The sequence below is a fragment of the Aureobasidium pullulans genome (assembly GCF_000721785.1).
Source record: "Aureobasidium pullulans EXF-150 unplaced genomic scaffold scaffold_28, whole genome shotgun sequence".
In the NCBI taxonomy this organism is placed as follows: Eukaryota; Fungi; Ascomycota; class Dothideomycetes; order Dothideales; family Saccotheciaceae; genus Aureobasidium; species Aureobasidium pullulans.
This window is the reverse complement of record NW_021941048.1, coordinates 89,370-112,047: the sequence shown is the minus strand read 5'-3', so window position 1 is coordinate 112,047 and position 22,678 is coordinate 89,370. Positions and strand designations below refer to the sequence as shown.

Sequence of the window (22,678 nt, the reverse complement as noted above, 5' to 3'; positions counted from 1 at the left end):
GCACACCTATGAGAATGAAGTTTTGGACTAAGCTTACTCTGCAAACAGCCTTGAGCTTGGATTTGCCTTCCTTGGCGAGAGTGCAGGTGAAAGCCTTTAGTGATGCTGGGTAGAACTCGCGGAATTGGTGGAGGTCGTTGCTTTGGCTGAGTTCTAGCTTCTGCTCGGGTGACAGGAATCTGTCGGGGATGAGGAAAAGCAGGTCGGCGGGATCGTCGGTGACACGCGGGACAGTGTCGAAAGTTGTGGGCTGAGGGGACTCAGGCAGAGTAGAGGTCTCGACAATGGTTGTGTTTGATGCAGTGAGTTTTGTCAAAGCGGCTGGAACGCAAGTCTCGGGTGTGGCTTGAATGGCAGTGTGGTACTCGAATGAGTTTACAGTTGATCTATGCTTGAGACCGTCGACGGTGGCAGACAATCTTACGTCCAGAATAGAGGGCAGAAGCTCAGTAGGGGGGCTGCAGTGTTCAGACTTCCCAACGAGAGTGATGTTGAGCGGGTTGGGAACATTGAGACTGGTGGCGGAAGTCGACAAAGACGAAGTCGTATGCGCACCGGAAATTTGCGGCGAAGGCAGCAGAGTGGAATGGGAAGGGGAAGGTGGTTGTTTTGGAGAACTGTAATGGAAAGTCTTTTGAAGAAGGAGCGGCACAGACAATCCCAAGACTCAAGTGAAGGAAAGATTCCTCAATATTCAGACTTGCAAGAGACGGCTCTTCATCCTTCCAGACACCGATCAGATCCTCTGTCAGAAGGCAGTTATTTTCGTGATTTGGGCCATGTCCACAGAGAGCGATACTCCAATGTGCTCTCTTGAGACCGTCACACCGAATTCAAAATCATTATGCCTTTTGACAGCTATTTTTACAGACTGTGTCGGCGAACTGAGAGCTGAGACTTACATTTCTACGCCGACGGTTACTGCCTTTCCGCGCCTGCTCGAATGCACAATCGAAAGCGAGAACAGCTCTCCGTCCGTGGAAAACTCGATTACCTGACTTCCATTGAACAGGCTGCCGTATCTGAAGATCACTGTGCATTTACACAGTGAGTATGCTTGAGAGATCGCATCAAGGGGATATGGCTGCCGAGAGCTTGGTCTGGCGACTATTCGACCTCCTGATTTGCTTCCTGACAAGAAAAAGCTGCAGACAAGACGGCAGCCCGGAAGGAAGATCAAACATCTCGGTCTTCCGAGGATATCCCGTGGCAGAGGTCAAAGCTTTGGAGATCAGGGTGATACCCTACACCACAATTTCCAGCTCTTCTTTCTGAATTTTCCTGTTCGTAAACCACCAACACGTCTGAATGATAGTTGCAGTATCTTTGATGAGAGTTGGAGTAGTATTCCTTCGTGTGTGGGAACTTGGTATCTTTGTTGCGAGCATGAGCGCACATAAAAGCGGTTCGCACTTTTCCAGACGCTTGACGCAAGAAAGCTCACACGAATGCAATAGCCACAGGCCCAGTGTTTGACCGTACCAGAAATTGAGGAAACGAGGGGCAATCTCGCTCACGAGCTCACAGCTCTTTCTGACTCAGAGTCTCTGGCTTGAAACAGAATGGTTTAATAGCTAAGGACGTGATAGGACCTCATCTGCGTGGAGAGTTGTTCATCGCCCCTCGATTTATGAATTATAATCGTCGCCGGCGAAACAAATCTCCATCAACCAATCACAGTTGATCAGGTCTCGTGGTCTAGCGGTATGATACTCGCTTAGGGAGATTAGCTTCTGCTGTTCTTGAAAACTCTAAGCCAATTGCGAGTGGTCCCGGGTTCGATTCCCGGCGAGACCCCATCTTTTGCTTGTTCTAGCATCGTTTTTGGTAGGGGGAGAGTAGTGGTGAAGCTTTGGGATTTTTGAAAAATTTGAAAATTTGAAACAAGGAGGAAAACTTTGGTGTAAGAGGATGTGGGTAGGGAAAGACTGTATTTTGCTTGTGTGAACGATGTTCAACAGTGTATAGATGAAGAAATAGAAAGAGATAGAGGAACTTTGTGGGTAGGTGGTGTAATTTTGTGAGGAAATCTGGAGTGCTCGAGGCAACCGTAATGAGAAAAGGGGAGATCCTTCTAAAGACGTGTGTGTACTGCTTTGCTTACTTACGACTCCTACTTGTAGGTGTTAGATACCTATCATTGGTGAATGCATGTGCTAAGCATCAGACAATGATCTCGGTAACTTCCGGGCGATGATGATAAAGCTTCGGCGTTTGGCAGGTGCGCACTTGAGAAGTTGAATGATTTCGAAAGCTTTCTTTGTACACGTGCATCTCCGAACATGGAAGCAAACATAACTAGTCGCGAAAAGGCATGAAGCTGCTGGAGTTTTCGAGTCTGCAACGAGGGATGAGTTAGGCGGACTTGTAATAGGCAAATTTCAGTTCGGTACACTTTCGTGCGTATTAACAGGTAGGACTGATGACATTTGTCGTTCAAGATACGCGCTAAGTTAGCCTTTGGACGTACGCTGTTAAAAGGGAAGTAGCGATGCAGGGCTTTAGCTCCGATGTGGTGCGACTGCCTGAAGCAAGCTTGTTGACACCTCAAGCCGGTGAGCCACGGCCCACCACGACAACATCAAATCCTATCAACTCACGAACAATCCTATCATAGCCAACATCTTCCTGAAGCATTCTCCTGCAATCCATCACATTCAAGCCTCATCAACATATGACGAGAACGGATGACAACGACCTCTTTCTAACTCATTTCCACGGCTCGACATTGGTCATCGTCTCTTATAAGTTTTCTCGCAGCTCTTCCGTTGTTACCTCCTTACTCACATCCAAAATGTGCGATTTTCTCGGCCGCCTGTTCAGATCGTCAGATCCAGCCAGCGACATTATCGCTACCAAGGACGAGACGGAAATCGCCAGCTTACCACCTCCTTATGAAGAGCTACCGCCACTGCGCCCGAGCCCCGAGATTCCTACCAGTGCGGTTCATGCACTCAAGCGTTGCCTCATCTGGCGTATGGCCATTGACTTGGGACTGAAGCGCTACGTCCCTCGAATCGAAAGACCAAACGACTATGAATACTCGAGGTTTGAAACATGCTGTGAAGACTATTGCAAGATTCTGGGCGAGCATCCCTTTCCGCAAGAATCGCTGGACGACTCGAATGAGATGTTGTGGTACTTTGTCTTCCGACCGGGTTCTGAGCTTGGTATCCCGTGCGGTGAGTACTTGCCCATACTACGCTTTCCTTCATTGTTGTACATCGTTTCAGCCTGCAGCAATTGACCCTACCCTCACGTCGATGGAAGATTCGCTGACCTTACTGAAATCCTAGATTTGCTGGAGTTCTTCATGTATTCGGTGCGTCGAGCCACAAAACATCCGACTTACGTTGCCAAAAACAAGCGAATCACATGTCATCGTGATGAAGTACTCCTTCTTCGTCTGGTCATCGACTCCAGAATCATTGTCGATCTGGTTACCAATCCTAGGGGAGCATTTGCCCGGAGACTCAAGACAAAGTGCGCAAGACTGCACAGGAAGAACTTTTCGTGGCTCCTGGATCCGGCACTCATCAACTTGGACAACGTCCTCCGCGCTCGACCAGCCAGCATCCAATGCGAAGAAACTCAGAACGGACATTGGAAACAGACTTTGTTGTTGATGGAGGAATGCGAGCGACCATGCGCTGCGTTGATGGATCCCTCCTTGTCAGTCATGACCAGAGTCATGGTGCCTTACTTCTGGACGGACGCGAACCTCCGCCAACAGCCAGGTTTTCTCAGGAAGAGCACCAAAGCTCACGAAAACCGCTTGCCAGCTGCGGTGACCTTCGGGAGTTGGGCATGGTGGAACCCGGATCAGACATACGTCTCTTATGGCGGGCGCATCGTGGGACGATGAGACAAACAAAGAATCGCACGAAAGAGCTCCTACGAGCGTTCCGGTCTGCCCTGTTGCTCTATACACAATACGTCCCCGACCTCAAATCCGTCACCAGACTCCATTAGCTGTCACAATGCAGAGTGTTCGGTCTTGCGCTGCGAGCCGCTATTGAGAGTCGAAATCTTGCCCGGGAGGGCACTCTATGCAATCGCAGACTTCATCATGTCGGAGCCCCCGTCGGCACCATGACTGCCGCCGCGCCACCACCTTTGCAGCAGAAACAACAACAACAACAGCAGCCGTGGGAATGGTTTTTACCCTGCCACGAGGCTTACTATACCTGGGCTGCTTGAACCTTAGAGACAGCATCAGCCAAGTTTCTCACCGTCAACGAAGGCTTTCTTCGCTCTCTTGACATCGAAAACTCCATCCTGACCAACAAAACTCTCATCGCAAAATACTCGCAATGAATCCATTGTTTCGAGAGTTTCCACCAATTCATTAATATCTTGGAACCTAACATTCCAATGCCACCAAGCTTCTTCCTCACCCTCATTATCTCCAGAGTCTTCATCTGGATCAGAGCTGGGTTCTTCCGTAAGGCTTTTCTCTGACAGTTGGTAAATCACCACTGTCTTTGTCTTTCGCTTTTCTTATCGAGCATAGCAAACTGCTCCTTAGTGATATTCGTCTTGGGATTCAATGCGCTTTCTGGGAGTTCTCCCTCAAGGTAACGTTGAATCCGAGCAGCATCCCAACCTATGAAGCCATTCTGGAAAGCGTGGATAGGTGGATTCGTGCGCCAGTGGTCGAAGCTGGCTTGAGATGGATCCTTTGCGAGCACGAAACAGTTCGTCCTTGGCTGTTCGAGCAGCTTGGTGATCGTCTTTATAGTATCTTAGCGAGCCCAGTACATGAGTCTTTACACAGTGACTCACGTTCGGAGAGATATCTGCGGTGCAGAACAGAAGGTATGTAGTCATTGCGATAGCTTGTTGTTACTGTTGTTAAGGACGAAGTCGCGACAGTACGGAGTACTTCAGTAAGAATAGCGAGTTTAAGAAACAAAGCCAAGAAGTTGACCTTTCAACGTCAGAATGTGTGATGTCACATACAGAACTTATCACACGTGACAGACCGAATCATGCTAGCGCTACTGCTACGATGGATCTATTATGACAGTCTGCATATAACGTAGCATCCTTCAAGCATGCATTATAGCTAACAAGCGACTCGCGCAGCCTCTTAACGCTCCGAGGAAGGATTTTTGCCAAGCGATAGCTTTACAGCCGATGAGAAATCAGGATAATGGGGTCCGCATCCAACAGGCTGAGTGATTTGAAATAGGTTTGCTCTACTTCCAACCTCGCGAAGCTCTATCATTACGACCATCGCAAGGCATGATGAATTTGAAGTCGACTTCGTTGTCCATAGAGAGCAGCTGTCGACTATGCTCTCTTTGGCCACTGCAACATTCGAGAAGCTCACTGTGCATTTCTGCAATGGAACAGAAGGGCAGGCCGGTGATGGGGACCTCATGTCTGAAACAGAACCGACACTAGTCCTGTTCCTGCTAAGCAGCAATTGTAAATCGAGAATGTAGGTATGTCGAAAGGCACGATACTTTCCGCTTTCGCGTCGCTGGCCGGAGAGAGCAGATCAAGGGCTCTCAGTGGAGGCTGCAGTTCTTCCCAATTACATCGTGCATTTTGACATTTAGTCAGAAGAGCAGAGTGACCCCGAAGGGATCATCGTGCAATTGATAATCTTCATATAACCAAAACTCAGCACGACCCCGATGCAGCATCATCACAACTCCTCATGCCCACCATGCGGATTGAAATCACGATGGAACTCAACCAAGAATTGCGCATACTTAGCCGCTCCCACAGCAAACAACTCAGAGGGGCGGATCGTGTCATACAGTTGGGCGTATGGATAATCTCCCATGACTTTTTCGACCGCGGTCCGCAAAACATCGAAGGCGTGGGGAGGTGCATCTCCGGAGAATGTGACAGCACGGAGGTCTGGGATGTAGAAGTGATCGCCAGGAGGTGTGGAGGGACCTGGTGGACGAATATGCTTGGCAAGGAAAGCTGATAGCTGGTTTTCGATTCCAGTTGCCTGGTCAATTGTCTATAGTTATAACGTGTGAGTTTGAGATTCCCATCGAATTCGCTCGTGTCACATACAGATTTCTGATCGGTGCCGAGATAGTTTACATCTGTAAAGCCTTTGAACATTGCGTCGTGCTCCAGAGATGCTGCTGCCTTGTATATATGGATAAGTTGGAAGCCCATGAAGTTCCAGTTGTACTCGATGTGTAGGACCAAAGGCTCAACTTTCGCAGACCAGTCAAAGTCTTTCGGCAGTCCGAGGTTTTGTGGCAGATCGAAGCCGTAAGCGATTTGCACTACATGTCTGGTTTCGATCATGGTAAGCCGTAGTATTTCTTTCGGTCTGGGATCCAGCATGGAGGCATCGGTCAACGCATCGATAATGATTTCATCTAGCTTGTGCGTCCTGAGTTTCCAAGGCAGCGCGATGACGGAAATGTAAGTATTATCTGCAGACGCGGCTTCCAGTACATTTCGAGCTGCTTGCAGGACATCGATCAAGGCGGCGTTATCAGCGGGTATCCTGTTTTGTGTAAGCGTTGTCCATTCCGATGCTCCGGAGCTCAAATTACTCGTATTTGGGTTTAAGCTCGACAGCCTGCTGAAACCACGAGATATATGCGCTATCCACTGGTAGTTGTGCGATTATAGAGACATTCCCGCTGTCCGTAAGATTCGCAAGTGTGACTGTCCTCGAGCCTAAACTTAGACCCACGTAAGGTTCATCTATAGCACTTGCCAGCCTTAGAATCAGAACTGCAAGAACGCAGTAGACTGTAAGATACATATTGAGAGAAGTCCACAAACATTATGTTTGCAATGGATATGCCTGTTGACTTTTCTAGCCCGGGCGAGCGTCACATAGGCCAAATGTCATCGATGTACGCGCGCGGTAGTTTTGGCATCGGGGGCAGTGAACTCTTGGCTGAAACAGGTATCATCTATATGTAACAGCTCATTGGACGACCAGATAATGTTAGTCGAGGCAATAGTCGAGGATCCGTCAACTTGTGAGAGTGAGTTCACAGCTGACGTGAGGTAAGAGTATGTTGCATATCCCGTAGTTGTTCAGAGAAAGCACAAAAATACGCTACTCTCATGCACATGCTCTCATCACTAGAACCTCATGAATCTCACTAGTCTGTTCTATGAAGATTTTATAAGACGCAGTCGAAATTCAAACCACAACTTGAAGAATAGGAAAACGATTTCATTCAGGGATAAAAAAAGAGCACCTCCAACGCCACGCCAGAAGAGAAAAGCACCACTGATACAAGACAGCAACAACCCCCCCTCCCCCTCACCACCAAAGAGTGCTAGCACCACTTCATACCATATCACTCCACAGGTTATACCCCTGAACCCCTGGCCCAGTCCATTTCTCTCCGTATGGATTTACCCTGCTCCCATCGAAAAAGCCGTCGTGTGCGGACTGCAACACGTGCAACCAACTGTTAGGTTCCGGCTCTTTGAGCCATTGATTATGGATATGATATGTCCAGGCGCCGCGGAAGAAGTTCTCGAGCGTGCGGTTGTTGGGTGGGAATTTATCTTGTTCGATGCGGTAGGGAAGGATAGCACCTGCGTTGCGTAGAGCGGTGATTTCGGAGTTGGTGGTGGTGAAACTGTCCATGGGTCCTGACATTGGTGTGATAGAGACATGCTCGGAGTCGAGAGCTGGCTGCACTGATCTTTTGAATTTGGCAGATTGCAGCTGATGCTGCTCGGATGTAGTGTTGAAGTCCAAGCGGGCCAGCTGTGGGCCGTCGAAGCTCTCCCACTCATCCTTAAGGGCGTTGAGCTTGCCTTTGAACACAGCACCGTAGTCTCTTAGACAAGGAACTGTACATCTGCCCTCCCGATCCCAGTTAAATTCAGTCCAGATGGGGTCGAAAGCCGCGGTCTCAAGCATAGGGAATTCAAGATCACGGCCTTCTTTCCAGATCATACGTCCCATGACCCGAGGATGGAAGTTCAGGCCCATACGCACACCTCCTCGAAGCAGATAGCTGGAGAGAGAAGAGTTTGCGGTTAAAGACATGATGGCTGTGTTGTATTCTCCGGGATTGTTGTGAGCGCCCCAGCGTTCGGCGAATGCGTGCTTTTGCGGGATGAGCAATGGGCGCAGATCGCGGAGCATAAGGGCGTCCATGTCGAGGTATACGCCGCCGTGTTGATGTAGGATTATGAATCGGACGGTGTCCGAAATTGCTTGGGGGAAGAAGGTCATCTGTTTGGGTGTAAGGGTTACCCACTGTTGACCATGATGATCCTCGATCAAGCCATCTGCGATTGCCATTTCGCCTCTGGCGTTTGGCTTGCCTTTGGTCTTGTAGTAGCCTACTCCGTCAGTGTTGTCGAATTCCTTGGGCAGGGGCATTCTGGTGGGGAACTTCCAGGGCAGAACTTTGATGTCTCCTCTCTCGACCAGAGGCAGGAAGCGTGCAAACAGAGGATCCTTGGTCAGCATTCTCTCGACAGCGTCAGGAGCGCGATCGGTATCAGCCCAAAGCCAGAGTCGACTGCAAGGGATGTTCTGAGTGTAGAAGTAAGATTTGACAAATACTTCTAGCCTCCACGTCGCGGGACCCGCCCAGTAGACGTGGTAAGGGATGATAGGGCCAGAGCAAGTTCCGGTGTTTGATTTGGATGGAAGTTTTGCGTCTCCAGGCGAGACATAGCGCTTCAGAGTGTTGCCATGTCCATCCGCATCCAGATATTCTGCCTTTCTCGGATCTTGTTCACTTGCGCGGTCGACCTGTTCCGGTAGAAGGTAATATCTCTCCTCTTTCTTTGACAGAAACTCAAGGCAGCCAAAGACATCGCGCATCTTCTCAAGCCCGTCGTAAGACCCTCGGCACTCCTCTACAATCATTTGGATATCGGCTTCGGTGTCGACGTGAGGTCTTGTGCCAAAAAAGTCATCGCGCGGGACGACAGCACTCGAGGGACGATTGAAGACATTGGCATGTGGGTTGATGGTGACTGTTCGAGATGTGCTAGCAACCTTTATTTGAACTGCTCCAGCCGTTGTTTGCTTCACTGAGCCGGCGTCTGCGAGAAGTGTGACTTTTTGGCGAGCCTTCTCTCTGGCCGAAGGATCCTGTGCTAGTTGGATGGTGGCATAGATTGAGATGTAGAGGATGAGGGCTAGAAATAGGTTGCGGACCAGCGAGAAGATCGCGCGTGTTCGACTTCCTTCAGGCATGTTCAAGATTGAACACAGGGATGTGAAAGGCCCGAGATGTACACGAGGTTTGAGGTAGGAATGTCAAGTGAGTGAGATCCGATCAACAGAACCCTTTATTGGTGTTCCTTGGACTCGAATGGACTTTTTCGACGGGCTATCGGTTAGCCATAACAATGAATAGATCGAGAGATTTAGAGTTCAAGGTTTCCTTGTAGAACAGAGGCAGTGAGTAGGTGTCGAGAATGCGTTATTGGAGGTCAGTAATGCGAGAAATGATGAATCGATTCAGCAAAGGTAGCTGGGGAGGTCAAGCTATTAATCGAGTGCGGCCACAAACGTGGAAAAAGGCTGGTTTCGTGATGAATTCCATCCAGACCGAGACAAGAAAGGTCGAATGGTACACACGGCGTCAAGCTAGTGCCGCATCCGCTCTAGTGCCCGCTCACACGAAGCTTCTTTTTCCAAGGGGTTCCCTCCCCGCATCCACGTGCGAGAACTCTGTCTTTGCCGTCGTCGACTCTTCGTCCAATCGTAATCTCCTTCAGACATGTTCGTTTGAATGCCCTCTTCTACCGACGGCACAACCTCAACAACTGACAGCTTGTGTTTTGGTCTCGAGGCGTTTCTCTCTCTTTCTCAGCCGTTTCTCCCCTCATGCTTGCCTTGTGTCGCTGTCTGCCGCGTCCCAACTCGACACGTAAATTCATCTACCGCAGCCTTCATCTTCACTATTCAACACTTTCTTCCTCGCGTAGAGAGCAAGTGACCATTCCGTGCCGATCCAATGGTCACATTACACTAAGGCAAGTCTTTGCTCAATCCGATACCTCGTAAATGCCTCAACGCATCACTTCGAGGACGTACTCAGCTTGCGTAACACTTCCCTTCTGACTCGAATCTCCCCAAAAGTTTATTTCATCCTCTTGTAGCTTCGGGTCCCGCGCCTGCCATCATCTTGTATCTCCCTCCTGGCCCTTTGCTACCCACTGCACTACCCACTGTTGATGTTGGCGCCGCTCTCTCGTCGGTGACTTCAGCCACTGTCGTACAAATAAATTATCGTTGTTCTCATGAACATCGATACCCGACACCTATTCATGATGTCTTGACAGGCTATGACTGGGTCTTGGAGCATCTGGTTCCTAGCAGGTCTTTTTACCGTCCTGGTCGAAACATCAACCATCGTGTCAAACTAGCCGTATGCGGTGAACTCGTTGGTGGCAGTCTTGCTGCCATGCTCACATTGACTGAATGTCGCCTTCAAGGACCGTATGTTGCGGCTGCGGCCATCAACGAACCCATCGTGGATTGGGTCTTTCCCGAAGACGATGGTGTTGACGAAGAATCTGTAGCTGATCGCTTCTCTTCCTTCGTCGAAGCATTACAATCTGGCCGAAAACCGAAAGCGAAATCAAAACCACGTCCGACAAGTTTTTCGACTTTCGCAGAGAGTGGTATCCTCAACGCAAGCACATTACTCAAGGCGAGGAACAATCTCTTCAGAAAACATGATGACTACTTCGACACGTTCGCAAGTCCTCTCTTCAACTTTCGCACCGCCGGAATTGCTGTGCCATCACCTCAACCAAAAACTCCTGCAGATGATTTTGCCGAGTTGTCATTGTATGAACGAGATGATTTTCATCGACAACAGATGAAGATGAGTTCATTGTCGTATAGACTGCAAAACCCGGACATGCAAGCAGAAGAAACTGCCGAATCGACGAAGAAGCCAAGGAAGAGTCACAAAAGATGGCCCAACGCGGGCAGTGGACTTAGGATTCCTCAGATGCGTATCTCATCTGCAGCGACCAGTCCACTATCAGACCAGGTTGGAGAGTTTGCCCGACTGATACAGAAGAGTATCGTCGCACAAGAGATCAAGACGGTGGAAGCCGATGGAGACGATGCAGCCAAGGAAGCCGCATACATGCTTGCTGAGCGCCAAATCTATCACAGGACTTCAGAAAGCATGCGCCTTTGGTCTCTTGGTCAGACTCACGATTTGAAGCACATTGCACATTGGTTCGAACAGATTCTCCAATAGACATGGACAATCGAGGTTCTACATATCATATACCACTTCAATCCTCAGAGGCACCTTTATTCTTCTCTCTGTCCCCTTTCGTCATAAACAGATGGCACGATGGCTTCGCAAAGTTTGGTCGACGTCTGGCCGTTCTCAAACTTCGCCCAAACACGAGCTTTAGTTTGTCAAAACGAATTTGGTCTCGGCGAAATGAGACATCTGCTAAAAATACAGCCGACGTTGTCGTATTTCTTTGCAATTGAAGCTTGTGGATATAAAGACTTCTCCAATCTGATGTATGTTCATTGGTTGACTTTACGAGAGCAATGGTCTCGCCGTCCGCGGAACAACATGACCCTGTCACGGTTTCGAAACAGCGGTCATAGCTCACCCCCCACAAGTTCGCCCAGGCCATCACCCCAACAACCAATGTTGACAGAAACCCGGGGCGAAATGATGCACACCCACCACATGTCGCCGTTTTCTCACATTCCGATAACAGAAAATCATAATCCACAACCGTCATCATGCCACGAACACCCCGCGATCGCGGCGAACGTGGTGAAAGGGATCCAGAGCGCGAACGACACCATCACCAACAACGACCCAGAAAAGGCCACCGCTACAACGACAGCACGAGCGAATTGATCGAAAAACCAACACATCAACATCGACGTCACCGCAGTGAATCGCAAAGTCCTAGGAAAAAGAAAAAGAGATATTATTATCCTGAAGATGAAACGACGGAGAGTAGTAAATCTACTAGTAATGCGTTGAGTGCTGGTGCTTTGTCGCAATTGGATGCGGCGAATGTTGGTGATTTGAGGTGGAATAGTAATGGCGGCGCTAAAGGGGCGGAGAGATATACGGATGTCGAGGAAGAGAGGAGAAGACAGGAGAGAAGGGAGAGAAGAGAACGACGGAGGAGAAGAGAAGCTGAAGAAGGACTTAATGTGGATCGCCATAAAGACGAGCGGAAGCAATCACGAGTCATCAGCGGCAGTTATCTGGAACGTGGTACTGAGCCGTATGATGAGAAGGTCGTTTTGGTCGATCAAAGGGTCCGTATGAGAGGTGGCGCTGGCAGCGTCGAGTCTGAAGAGGATGAAGCGCGGCGGCGGAAAAGACGGAGAATCGGTTAGTCTTCTCAGACAAGACTCACACAGTTATGCTGATCAGATTCCAGGTATCATTGGCATCGCTATCCTTGTCATATTGGCAATCGTGATACCTGTCGGTGTCGTGTTGTCCAACAAAAGCAAATCATCGTCTTCTACAGATTCAACAAGCGACACAACAACTTCATCGAATCAACCATCGAACAAGAATCTGAACGGCATTTCGGAGTCAGATATACCCAAGGAGGCACAAGGAACATACCTGGACCCGTTTACCTGGTATGACACCACAGACTTCAATGTCACATACACGGCAGCCACCATCGGCGGACTCTCGGTTATGGGCTTGAACGAAACCTGGGACGACTCGGCCAAAGCAAATGAGAATGTTCCTGCGCTAGACAAATCCTGGGAGTATGGCAAGATGCCCATTAGAGGTGTCAATGTGGGAGGCTGGCTCAGTATCGAACCCGTCATCACCCCTTCTCTCTTCTCCGACTTCAAAACCAGCGACGGCGTCATTGATGAATGGACCCTTTGCAGCAAATTGGGCGCCAGCAGAGCCCAATCGACACTGGAACAACACTACGCTCAATTTCTCACCGAAGCCGATTTCGCCGGCATCCAAGCAGCAGGCTTCGACCACGTCCGCATCCCCTTTTCCTACTGGGCCGTAACAACATACGATGGTGATCCATACGTGCCCAAGATATCCTGGCGCTACCTCCTCCGCGCTATCGAATGGGCACGCAAATATGGATTACGCATAAACCTCGACCTCCACGGCGCCCCAGGCAGTCAAAACGGCTGGAACCACAGCGGCCATCAAGGCGCCATAAACTGGCTAGACGGCACAGATGGCACCTTGAACGGCCAACGCACTCTAGACATCCACTCCCAACTCTCCACCTTCTTCGCGCAACCACGGTATAAGAACATCATCACCATCTACGGTCTCGTCAACGAGCCCAAGATGACCTATCTAGACGTGGACACCGTACTAACCTGGACAAAATCCGCAATCACAAAAATCAGAGCCAACAACCTGACCGCCATAATAACCTTCGGCGACGGCTTCCGCGGCTTGGACAACTGGCAAGGCGAGTTGCAAGATTTCTCCAATTTACTCCTAGACGTCCATCAATACGTCATCTTCAACAACCAACAAATATCCCTCCCACACAGCGATAAAGTAGCTTTCGCATGCTCGGCATGGACGAACCAAACCCTCCGCTCCAGCGACAAAGCCACCGGTTTCGGACCCACGCTTTGCGGCGAATGGAGTCAGGCTGACACGGATTGCGCCACCTATCTCAACAACGTGGGCGTGGGATCACGCTGGGAAGGCACGTTAAACATGCTCTCCACACCCGGCGGCTCCCTAGACGGCAGCGTGCTGTCCCCCACCTGCCCTACCTCCAATTCCCCCCGCTGCTCTTGCGCCAATGCGAACGCCTCACCCTCGACATATTCGCCATCGTACAAGCAATTTCTCCTCGACTTTGCGGAGGCGCAAATGCACAGTTTTGAGCAGGGGTGGGGGTGGTTTTATTGGACGTGGAAGACTGAGTCCGCGTGGCAGTGGAGTTATAAAGATGGCATTGCCGCGGGCGTTTTGCCGCAGAAGACTTGGGATAGAAAATATAGTTGTGGGCAGGGGGTTGATTATGCTGGTATGGGATTGGCGGAGAATTATTAGTTGGAAAGGGGCGAGAAGCTTCTCTCTAGACAATGAGATTGAAATTTTCGATATCATCTTGCCTGTGTACAGCTGTGAAATGGACGTCACTGGTGCGTGAGAGAGAAGGAAACAATTTCACCTTGAGCGGAAATAACAACACACCCATATTATTTGGTTAATGCATTACGTCCCTACGAAGAGACCAGTCATCTTTTATTCCCGGATGGAACAGGCATTCCCGTATCATAAACAAGCTTTATCAAGCCTTTCCAAGCCTTTTAGACAAGAGGTGATCAGCGATTAGCGATCAACGGGACGAAAGAGGTGATTGCGTGGAAGGAAGGGCCTGGAGGTGACGCGCGGCCCTATACGAAAGGTGACTTTGAAAACACGGCTCAGTAGCTACAACAAAAGCCGCGTAAACCTCCCCTTCCGCCCAGCAGACAGAGCCAACAAAAGAGAAAGCGAATGAGCAAACACACCACGCGAATGATGGAAAGGAAATCTTCGTAACCTGTTCTTATTTTCCTCAAAGGGGGTATCTCTATTTCTGTTATGCTTTGCTCGAAATAACCCAACAACCGAAAAGAAACCAAGGAGAAGAACGCCGATATCTCGCCTGTGCCATCCAACCCCATCGTGCTATGCAAAACATCATTTCATCTTCCCGGACCAAATGCTTCATGTGAACTTCACCCTCTCCAAACCTCTCCAAGCATACACAATCCAAGTCTCCAATCCAATCTACTTCATAGGCAACTCTCTAAAAACCCTCTTGAAAATATCCTTACTCTTGTAAAGATTGATCAATCTCAAGCGTTCATTATCCAAATGCGCCGAATCACTGGCCTGTCCACAAGGGAAATGCGCAGCGGGGGCTCCAAATTCCTTTTCCAAGAATCTGATGGCAGGAATGGATCCTCCTTCTCTGATATACAGAGGCTTGGTTCGTGACTTCTTGGTCGTGGGGGAGGGGATGGGAAGAAGAGAGGAGGAGGCATCATTTGTTGCGTCTGTAAGGGCGGAAGACGACGCAGAAGTGGGTCCACCGTTTGCGAGCACGGAAGAGGTGGTAGGGGAGGGTTTGGAGGTATGTGTGTTTTGCACTTCCTCCTTCTTGGGTATTGTGACTTTCAAGGCATTCTCCTTGCTGACTTGTGCGAGCGAAGACTTACGTCTGTGCTGGGGGACTTCGGGGATAGGGCCCCAAACGTCCATGATGGCTTTGTCGAGTGTTTGGAAGATTTGGTTGTTGAATTCGCCGAGCCAGGGTTCGGCTTGGTGGTCGATGGTCACGGTCATGCGGTTGTGAGAGCCGAGTTTGTCGAATTCTGATTGCAAGTATTTGACCAGAGCTTCGCCGACTGTGTCTGCTTCTTGATTGGGGACCAGACGCAGCGAGAGTGCTGCCTTTGCGAGACGCGGTATGATGGCGGCGTTGGCAGGACCGGATGTCTGGAAGCGATGGACAGTCAACGAGGCCTCGCGCCAACGACGCATGAGTGAAAGTGCAAGGTCGCGAGGGTCACCAAGATCAGGGTTGCGAGCGACCAAAGCTTGAGTGATGTCTTCGTAGAGGATCTCTTCCTCCTTGCTCAGCTCAGGGATCGGATCATAGAAGCTGGGGATCTTGACTTTGCCATGACTGCCAGTAAGAGTCGACAATAACATGACAAGATCTTTCAATGGCTCATCCAGTTGCGAACTTCCATCAACACCACTGTGCAGATCAGGATGATCACTCTCGACTTGAACAGTAGCGTGAATAACGCCGCGAAGACCATAAGTGACGCAGGGTATCGAGTCGTCCAGCCAATAACTGTTAGCAAGCAGGATCCAGTCGACATCTCCAATGATTTGCTTGTGCTGTTTGACGGCATTTGCGAATCCGCGTGAACCACTTTCTTCTTCACCTTCGATCAAGAAGATGACATCTGAGCCAAGGGCTTGTTCAGACATGAGCTCGGCACATGCAAAGATGGCAGCCATGATAGGACCCTTGTTGTCGGAAGTACCTCTTCCATACAGGTAGCCATCCAGTCCTTCCATGACGAAAGGGTCGGTGATCCATTTACCTTGCTCGTTATCGGCAGCAACGACATCATAGTGACCATAGAACAGAACCTTCTTTCTGGTGGCGGCTGTCGAGGGATTGCCTCTGAAGCGGGCAAGGATGATGGGATTCGAGCCATCCTCAGTAGGCAGCATCTCAGTGGCGGCGCCGAAGCCCTTGAAGACCGAGCGGAGGTATGAGGCACCACGACGGCAGTCGCCCTTGTACTTGGGGTCAGAAGAAACGGTCTTGTAAGCGATGAAGCGTTTGAGGTGTTCCAGCATCTGCTCGTCTGTGGTTCTCTTGATGGCGGTAGGAGACATGATGCAGTCGCTGACATCCCAGACGGCAACAGTGTTGTCGTTGGCTCCAGTTACATACAAAGGCTTGCCCTTGTAGTAGGTGAAAGCTGAAGTCAGAATTTGACCTTCGTGAGCACGAAGTCTACTAGCGCATTGATATTGACGGTCAAATTTCTGATGGATGTTAGTGAGGTTCACGGTAAGGTGGACAGCGCATAACTCACCCTGACATAGCCAGTGACGGCGGCGGAGAACATGTATCCACCGCCGATGCAGATTGACAAGACATCATCTCTGTGAGCCTTCAAGCTTCGGACGAGTTGTCTAGTCTCCAGGTCCCAGACGTTGACTTCACCACCAGTGCGACCAGAGTAGAGGAAGGTGCCATCGATAGCCAGAGAAAGAATGGACTGGCCTTCTTCTCTTCCATCATCCAAAGTGTAGAGAAGATCAATAGCACCTCCACGCTTTGCATCCATAGTCCAGAGATTGATCACACCATCTCCACCAGCCGAGATCAAGACTTGATCGCCGGGTGCATCAGGCACAACACCCTTTGCCAGCATCATACAATACACATAGCCATAATGAGCAAAGTGCTTGATGTTGTCCTGATCAATCTCAAGAACCTCACCTCCAGCGGCATGACGAGCAGGAAGACCATGATCCGCAGGTCTGGGAGTCCTGATGCCACCAGGACCGCGTGAGTCAAAGAACGGATCTTCTCTCAACGAAGGATGATCGTCCCTCTTTGGCTTTGGTCTGTGATCCTTCTCTTTCAAGTCATACCACTGAATGCTTGTGTTTTGAGCTCCGAGGTAGACGGTGCGCAACAGTGAAGAGTATGCGACACAAAAGACGTCGCCGGTATCGTAGCGAGAGTATAGCGAGTAGACGTGTTGATAGGTGTTCAGGTCCCAGACATTTGTGATGCGATCGGCGGCGCTGGAGAAGAGGAGGTTCTCGTCTTCGCAGATGCAGAGGTCGAGGACGCTGCTCTTGTGGGCTTCGAGCAGAGCTATGCGCTCATACGTGTCGAGCGAGTAGACGATGATCTCGCCGCGCTGGGTACCGGCGAAGACCGCATTATCCGAGAGGGCAAGAGCGAGGATAGAGGCGTCATGGCGAAGTCGATGCGACAAAGTGGGAAGGTTGTGTTGTTGCTGAGTCTCTTGCTGATAGCTGGTCCTTGACGGAGGAAATGACGGTCTACGGGGAAGGAGCTGGTCGTCCGTTTCTGATCCTGCGTTCGACGAGTCCACTGTCAGTGAATTCCGATATCTAAAGGCCAACGACATGGCGCAAGTAATGCCGAGTATTCTTGTAGCATCTGCCTTGTTGTTGTTGTTGTCATGCGACACAAGTCTGGAAGCGACATCTCCAATCAATCAAGATCGCGTGTGGGACTTGCTTCACTCCCGCAGAACCTCAAGGAACAAACAAACTCACCAGTACCAACATCTTGAGTGTCAGAAGGTGCTTCGAACACCGGCCATGCTCCACCACAATTCATCTTCTAGTTAACAATTCAACGACGGCTGGTATCCACAAAGTATCCTATTATGAGTAACTAGAACTTTTTGGCTGGCTGGCATCCCGCACGTCATTCCCGCTGAACTTTGCGACATCGGCACTTGCAGTAACGTACAGCTTCCAGACTTTATTTCCTCATTCTGTTTTACTTCTAAGTGCGACCTCAAATATCAGCCCAGTCATTATGCTCGTCTCTCTCATTATGGTGCCATGTTTACATCTTCTGATCCAATCTCCTCAACAAAATTCCGACCCCTTTTTCTGTCTTCTTCGGCCACTCCTTGAAGCCTCCAAGCTTCGTGCGTGCTTGCTGCTGCACTTTGAGCGCATATCCATGCGCTACTTCCTGCTCTGTAGGTCTGTACGTTTGAGTGTGTACACTGTAGGCTTCGGTTGCCGAGGTTGTTTGTGGAGCCTGCGGGCCATACGTGTAATTTGAGAAGTCTCCGTGAGGCGTTGGAGGTAAGCCTGGCGACTGGGGTGTATGCTGCGGCGCAAACGCAGGACACTGTAACGATGTATGCATACCGAATGCAGGTGGTTGGCCAGGTGTGTTGGGAATCCCTGGCGACTGCAGAGGGGTTTGCATGTGTAGACCTGGTGACTGCGGGTAGTGCGCCGACTGCTGCTGAGGGTAAGACGCATATTGGGTTTGACCATACTGCTGCTGAGGCGTGTGACTCTGTGAGGATGTTGGAGGCCCTGCGAAGGAATGCGCAGTCTGTAGGCCTGGATGAGGCAAATGTGCAGCAAGTGGCGGCGGAGGCGGGAAGGATCCTATGCTCGTAGCGCGTTGTGGTGGACCAGGGAACGTGCTCTGCGGCGAGATTTGATGGCGGTATTGAGCGCCTGCTGTCGTGTACTGACCTGGCTGCTCATGCGTCGCTGCTGCAGAGAGTCCGGTTTCATTACCTGCATCTACCGGAGGTGGCGTCTTCTCACGATGAGAAATTGGCTCGGGAGCGGAAGGAGCTGCTGGGTTGTAGGGTGCCAACGAAGCTGCTGATGCGGGTGTTGAAGTAAGAGCCGTCTGTGAAGACACCGTTCTCTGGCCTTCGGGCGTGCGGTCATGTCGGTTCTGGTTTGACACGTGGGAGACAGTACTCGCCGCTCGGGCATGGGGCGGAGTGTGTATGGCCATATTTTCCAACTGCTGAACCACTGGACTCATGCTACCCTCATGCTCAGGTGGAGGTGCTGCTTCGATGATATCAAGATGCTGATGAGGTAGAATACGCTTCATCAGGTCCAGAAACTTAATGGCATCGTTGGTTGTCCAAAGGTATAGATCCAGAGTGTGTATCTTGTACAGGTACTTGTGTTCGTGTGTGAGACCGAAGGCTGGGAGATGCCAGTGTGAATGATCTGCCGGACGAGGCGAGACTCCACCATGCTTTGCTCCCTCCACGGCAATGGTAAACAGATTCGGGTGCTTGAACGTGTTTATCAGCATGGCATGATCCAAGTCTATGATCATCGGTTAGTAACATCCTCATGTATAGCACGGAGTGGACTGAACGTACAGCCATTGAACGCATCTTGATCAGGTGTACCAGCCGAATTGGCTACCTCGAGTCTCGTCCGTCGCTGGGTCGAATTGTAGTACAGGTACAAATACGAACCCTTGTCAAATCGATGATGGACGGGCTTCGAAGTTGGTTGATTGAAGTAGTAGTGCACGTCGGCAAATCTACATGAGATCAGTATCCAGACAATATGAATTGGGACCGGTCAACTCACATGTTGAGAATCAATGTCTCTCCAGGTAGGGCAGGCATCTTCACGGAGGTGTCGGACGTTCTCTCTGAAGACTTTCTCTGTGTGGTTGATATCTCACAACATCCACAACATGAATGTAAGCCTCCACAAACTCAACAAGATGAGCAACGTAATCAGTGCAGAGATAGTTGAAGATATATTCAATCGAAAAGGCAAAGGGGAATTTTGCCAACAAGCTCAGCAGCAGGAGGAAGAAAGGAGACATCCTAATGATGGTGGGGACGGCAGGATATTGATAAATCTACAAGTAGCATTGGCAATGGCTTGCTATTCTTCGACTTGCAATTGGGCGGCAGAATAGCAAGATGATGCTATCAGATGCAGGTAGTCGGGCGCTTACCGTGTTGCAAGGGTGGGCGCTATCACATGCTTGATGGTGAGAGCGGGCAAGCTGGACGCTGATTGGTCGAATTTATCCTCCATTCGTGGAACGTCGGTGCCAAGAGATTTGGAGAAGATGAAGATGTGAGAAAGTCGGCCAGACATTGTCAATTGTCGCCCTATACCACAAAAGCATCACTCTCGCTCTTCCGCAAGCCGCTTTCAAGGCTCTACACCTGGTCATAAACTCGCATTTCAATCAACACACCTTACCAACCATCACCCGCGCCGAGAGGGCGCCACCCTTATTACCACCATGTCTCTGGTCAACCTCGCACACGTCTGCTCGCACATGCAGAACGCCTCCCTCGCGCGCCTTGGCCTCACCTCAATCCCTCTCTCCCGCATGCATCTCTCCCTTTCTCTCCTCCTCCAAAAGCAAGGTTTCCTCTCCACCGTCACCCTCGGCGGACCCGCACCACCAGCAAAACTGCTGCCCCCAGCCCACACCGAAGAAGCCACCTCACCCACGACACAAAAATCTATCGTCGAGCAAGTGGAAGAAGTCACACAGCAAAATCGCGCATCCCGGAGACTATGGCTGGGCATGAAGTACTGGGACGGCGAGCCCGTGTTGAGGAAGATGAAGTTGTTGTCGAAGCCTACTAAGCGTATTTGGTTGAGCAGTGATGAGCTGGGCGAGATTGTTAGGGGTAAGGATTGCAAGTTCATCAGGGGATTGAGACAGGTTGGCGAGTGCATCTTCGTCAGCACTGACAAGGGGCTCATGGAGGCAAGAGAGTGCGTTGAGAGAAAGATTGGTGGTCAGGTTCTTTGCCGTGTTTGGTAGGCGAATGCACTGTTGCAACAAGAGCAGGAGAACCGTCTTCAATTTGCTTGAGAAGAGTCTTGTAAGAATATCTGACATCGACGACGCTTCATGGATTATTGGTTCCTATTTGTCATGTACAAAAGCAACTTCGTGTCTTCACACACCTGTCATCGACACTGTATTTCTTCGGCGATGTTCGCAGCTTATGTCTGAGTTGGGCACAAGCCTGGCTCAACAATTATTTGGAAGCTCTAAGACGGGTCGAGGCTATCAGTACTTCGACTTCCGTCACAGCAAGCCCCAAAAATAGAACAGGCCTGATCCTCACCAACGCAGGTGGTCAGATTCGATATCGAGAGATGTTATGCCTTATGTCAGCTAAACCGGCAATACTGACTCCGCTGAAAAGGATCAAAAGGTAGAGAAGTAGTGGTTAAGGAAAGAGCAAGGGGAGATTATGTAAGCCGATGCAGGCGGACTTTCTGCCTGCATCGAGGCCCTCTACAAAACCACTCGCAGGGATTTTCACCACCTTGGTTAGGAATTGGAACACATTCAAGCTTCTCGCCATCATTGATCATCATCAGTTGTACCTAGGGACTATGCCCGCCCTGGTTTTCACGATGAGGCCAAAATCTTATCTGATCTCTGCGGATCAATGCGAGCTCGGAAGTGTCTGTCTGCAGACATTCTGACTTCTCTTTCTACGCCGTACTTCTCTCAGTCATATGGAGTTGATAGCCTGTTCAAGGTCTCAGCGAGTCAAACTGACCATCTTTCGTTCGAAAGTAGTGCCGTATTCGTAAGATCTTTTTCCTTGCCATCCAAGCCCCTTTCTGTCTGTCAAGCTTCATGGAAGAAGAAAACCAAAAATCGTTGCTACACGTGAAACAACGTTAACGCCATTCACGCTCAACTCGACCGCAAGACTGAGATAACTTGCTTGTCCGCCCAAGACCATGGTCAAATCCAAGTCGGCGCAGGAAGTCGACACTTCGACAGACCCTGTTCGCATCGCGCAGTCGCAACCGATCGTAGAGACTACTATCGGAAGACTCTTCAAACCTGTAACCAGGAAGAACGATGATCAGGTCGACGACTACTTCCAATCGATCACATTCAAGAACCTATTCAACGCTTTTCCCTTCGAAAAGCTGAGGCTCGCCGACTATGAGAAGCTCAACGACTCAGAGATGGCATCAGAAAAACTCCCTGGCTCGCCAAATGCGCCTAAGATCCCTCAGCCTGGGAGCATCCGAAAGCGCATGGGACGGCAGAAAGACGTTGCTTTCTTCTGATCTCGGCAAGAAAACTTTGATTCCATTTTCTTATCCTTCTAGGATCATCGTCATGGGTTTTGAGACTAGAACAAAATGGATGACTAAATTGTTGCAGTAATTAAGACACGCAAAGATAAAGAATGTCAATCAGATATCCAGCTTCAGAGACATCTTGAGATGGCCAATCTCAGTTTTATCCTGTGAGAAAACAAAAGCTTAGAACTTGCTCACCTTATAACATTAACACCAGGCTTGTTCGCAAACTGGAGTCATTGCTGAACCACCCTGCCAGGCACTCAGCTATGAGACTTTGATCCTGATACAACGGTCCTCTGTGGTGCCGATCGGCCTAGAATATCTTTACGTCTGAACTCAAGATCCTTGCCGATCAGTATCCGTGCACCTTACTGTCTCCGGGTAGGTACGCCGCTGCTGATATAACTGCAAAGTCAAGGCGAGTGCCAGGGTATTTCTTCTCAAAATACACGTGGAATGGCAACTCGCCAATGTTCTCGAGACCTACGCCGTCTCAGAGCGCTGCCATCTGGGGCCAAAGGCTTGACACTCGCACCGTCGGGGATCCAAACTTCTTTGAC

General features: G+C 50.0%; 10 protein-coding genes across 10 annotated transcripts; 5 read left to right on the top strand and 5 right to left on the bottom strand.

The window, feature by feature from the left end:
* Positions 1-2,794: 2,794 nt before the first annotated feature.
* Positions 2,795-3,865, top strand: M438DRAFT_359169 (uncharacterized protein; the record flags this gene model as incomplete). The annotated part of the gene is made up of 2 exons (XM_029907313.1): positions 2,795-3,182; positions 3,297-3,865. The coding sequence occupies 2 exons, from the start codon at positions 2,795-2,797 to the stop codon at positions 3,863-3,865; spliced, it is 957 nt and encodes a 318-aa protein (XP_029756165.1).
* A 607-nt stretch (positions 3,866-4,472) lies between these two features.
* On the bottom strand, positions 4,473-4,830 carry M438DRAFT_359168 (uncharacterized protein; the record flags this gene model as incomplete). The annotated part of the gene is made up of 2 exons (XM_029907312.1): positions 4,473-4,733; positions 4,786-4,830. The coding sequence occupies 2 exons, from the start codon at positions 4,828-4,830 to the stop codon at positions 4,473-4,475; spliced, it is 306 nt and encodes a 101-aa protein (XP_029756164.1).
* Positions 4,831-5,656: 826 nt separating this feature from the next.
* Positions 5,657-6,751, bottom strand: M438DRAFT_386309 (uncharacterized protein; the record flags this gene model as incomplete). The annotated part of the gene is made up of 3 exons (XM_029908987.1): positions 5,657-5,971; positions 6,040-6,487; positions 6,537-6,751. 3 exons carry the CDS (start codon positions 6,749-6,751, stop codon positions 5,657-5,659), a joined length of 978 nt encoding a protein of 325 aa, XP_029756163.1.
* Positions 6,752-7,195: 444 nt separating this feature from the next.
* M438DRAFT_349234 (uncharacterized protein) lies at positions 7,196-9,441 on the bottom strand. The gene has a single exon (XM_029906346.1). The coding sequence runs from the start codon at positions 9,170-9,172 to the stop codon at positions 7,292-7,294; it is 1,881 nt and encodes a 626-aa protein (XP_029756162.1). The 5' UTR covers positions 9,173-9,441; the 3' UTR covers positions 7,196-7,291.
* Positions 9,442-9,693: 252 nt separating this feature from the next.
* On the top strand, positions 9,694-11,492 carry M438DRAFT_327125 (uncharacterized protein). The gene is made up of 2 exons (XM_029903158.1): positions 9,694-9,957; positions 10,064-11,492. Exons 1-2 carry the CDS (start codon positions 9,809-9,811, stop codon positions 11,199-11,201), a joined length of 1,287 nt encoding a protein of 428 aa, XP_029756161.1. The 5' UTR covers positions 9,694-9,808; the 3' UTR covers positions 11,202-11,492.
* A 75-nt stretch (positions 11,493-11,567) lies between these two features.
* On the top strand, positions 11,568-14,188 carry M438DRAFT_327121 (glycoside hydrolase). Its single transcript, XM_029903157.1, has 2 exons — positions 11,568-12,320; positions 12,370-14,188. Exons 1-2 carry the CDS (start codon positions 11,711-11,713, stop codon positions 13,998-14,000), a joined length of 2,241 nt encoding a protein of 746 aa, XP_029756160.1. The 5' UTR covers positions 11,568-11,710; the 3' UTR covers positions 14,001-14,188.
* Positions 14,189-14,492: 304 nt separating this feature from the next.
* M438DRAFT_368992 (glutathione degradosome) lies at positions 14,493-17,694 on the bottom strand. The gene is made up of 2 exons (XM_029908077.1): positions 16,562-17,694; positions 14,493-16,511 (listed from the first exon to the last, which is right to left on the bottom strand). Exons 1-2 carry the CDS (start codon positions 17,633-17,635, stop codon positions 14,727-14,729), a joined length of 2,859 nt encoding a protein of 952 aa, XP_029756159.1. The 5' UTR covers positions 17,636-17,694; the 3' UTR covers positions 14,493-14,726.
* Positions 17,695-17,913: 219 nt separating this feature from the next.
* M438DRAFT_400184 (uncharacterized protein) lies at positions 17,914-19,960 on the bottom strand. The gene is made up of 3 exons (XM_029909454.1): positions 19,611-19,960; positions 19,394-19,560; positions 17,914-19,337 (listed from the first exon to the last, which is right to left on the bottom strand). Exons 1-3 carry the CDS (start codon positions 19,646-19,648, stop codon positions 18,085-18,087), a joined length of 1,458 nt encoding a protein of 485 aa, XP_029756158.1. The 5' UTR covers positions 19,649-19,960; the 3' UTR covers positions 17,914-18,084.
* Positions 19,961-20,179: 219 nt separating this feature from the next.
* On the top strand, positions 20,180-21,199 carry M438DRAFT_349229 (ribosomal protein S8). Its single transcript, XM_029906345.1, has one exon. The coding sequence runs from the start codon at positions 20,287-20,289 to the stop codon at positions 20,818-20,820; it is 534 nt and encodes a 177-aa protein (XP_029756157.1). The 5' UTR covers positions 20,180-20,286; the 3' UTR covers positions 20,821-21,199.
* A 197-nt stretch (positions 21,200-21,396) lies between these two features.
* Positions 21,397-22,241, top strand: M438DRAFT_409051 (uncharacterized protein). Its single transcript, XM_029909995.1, has one exon. It carries the CDS (start codon positions 21,762-21,764, stop codon positions 22,098-22,100), a length of 339 nt encoding a protein of 112 aa, XP_029756156.1. The 5' UTR covers positions 21,397-21,761; the 3' UTR covers positions 22,101-22,241.
* The last annotated feature ends 437 nt before the right edge of the window (positions 22,242-22,678 follow it).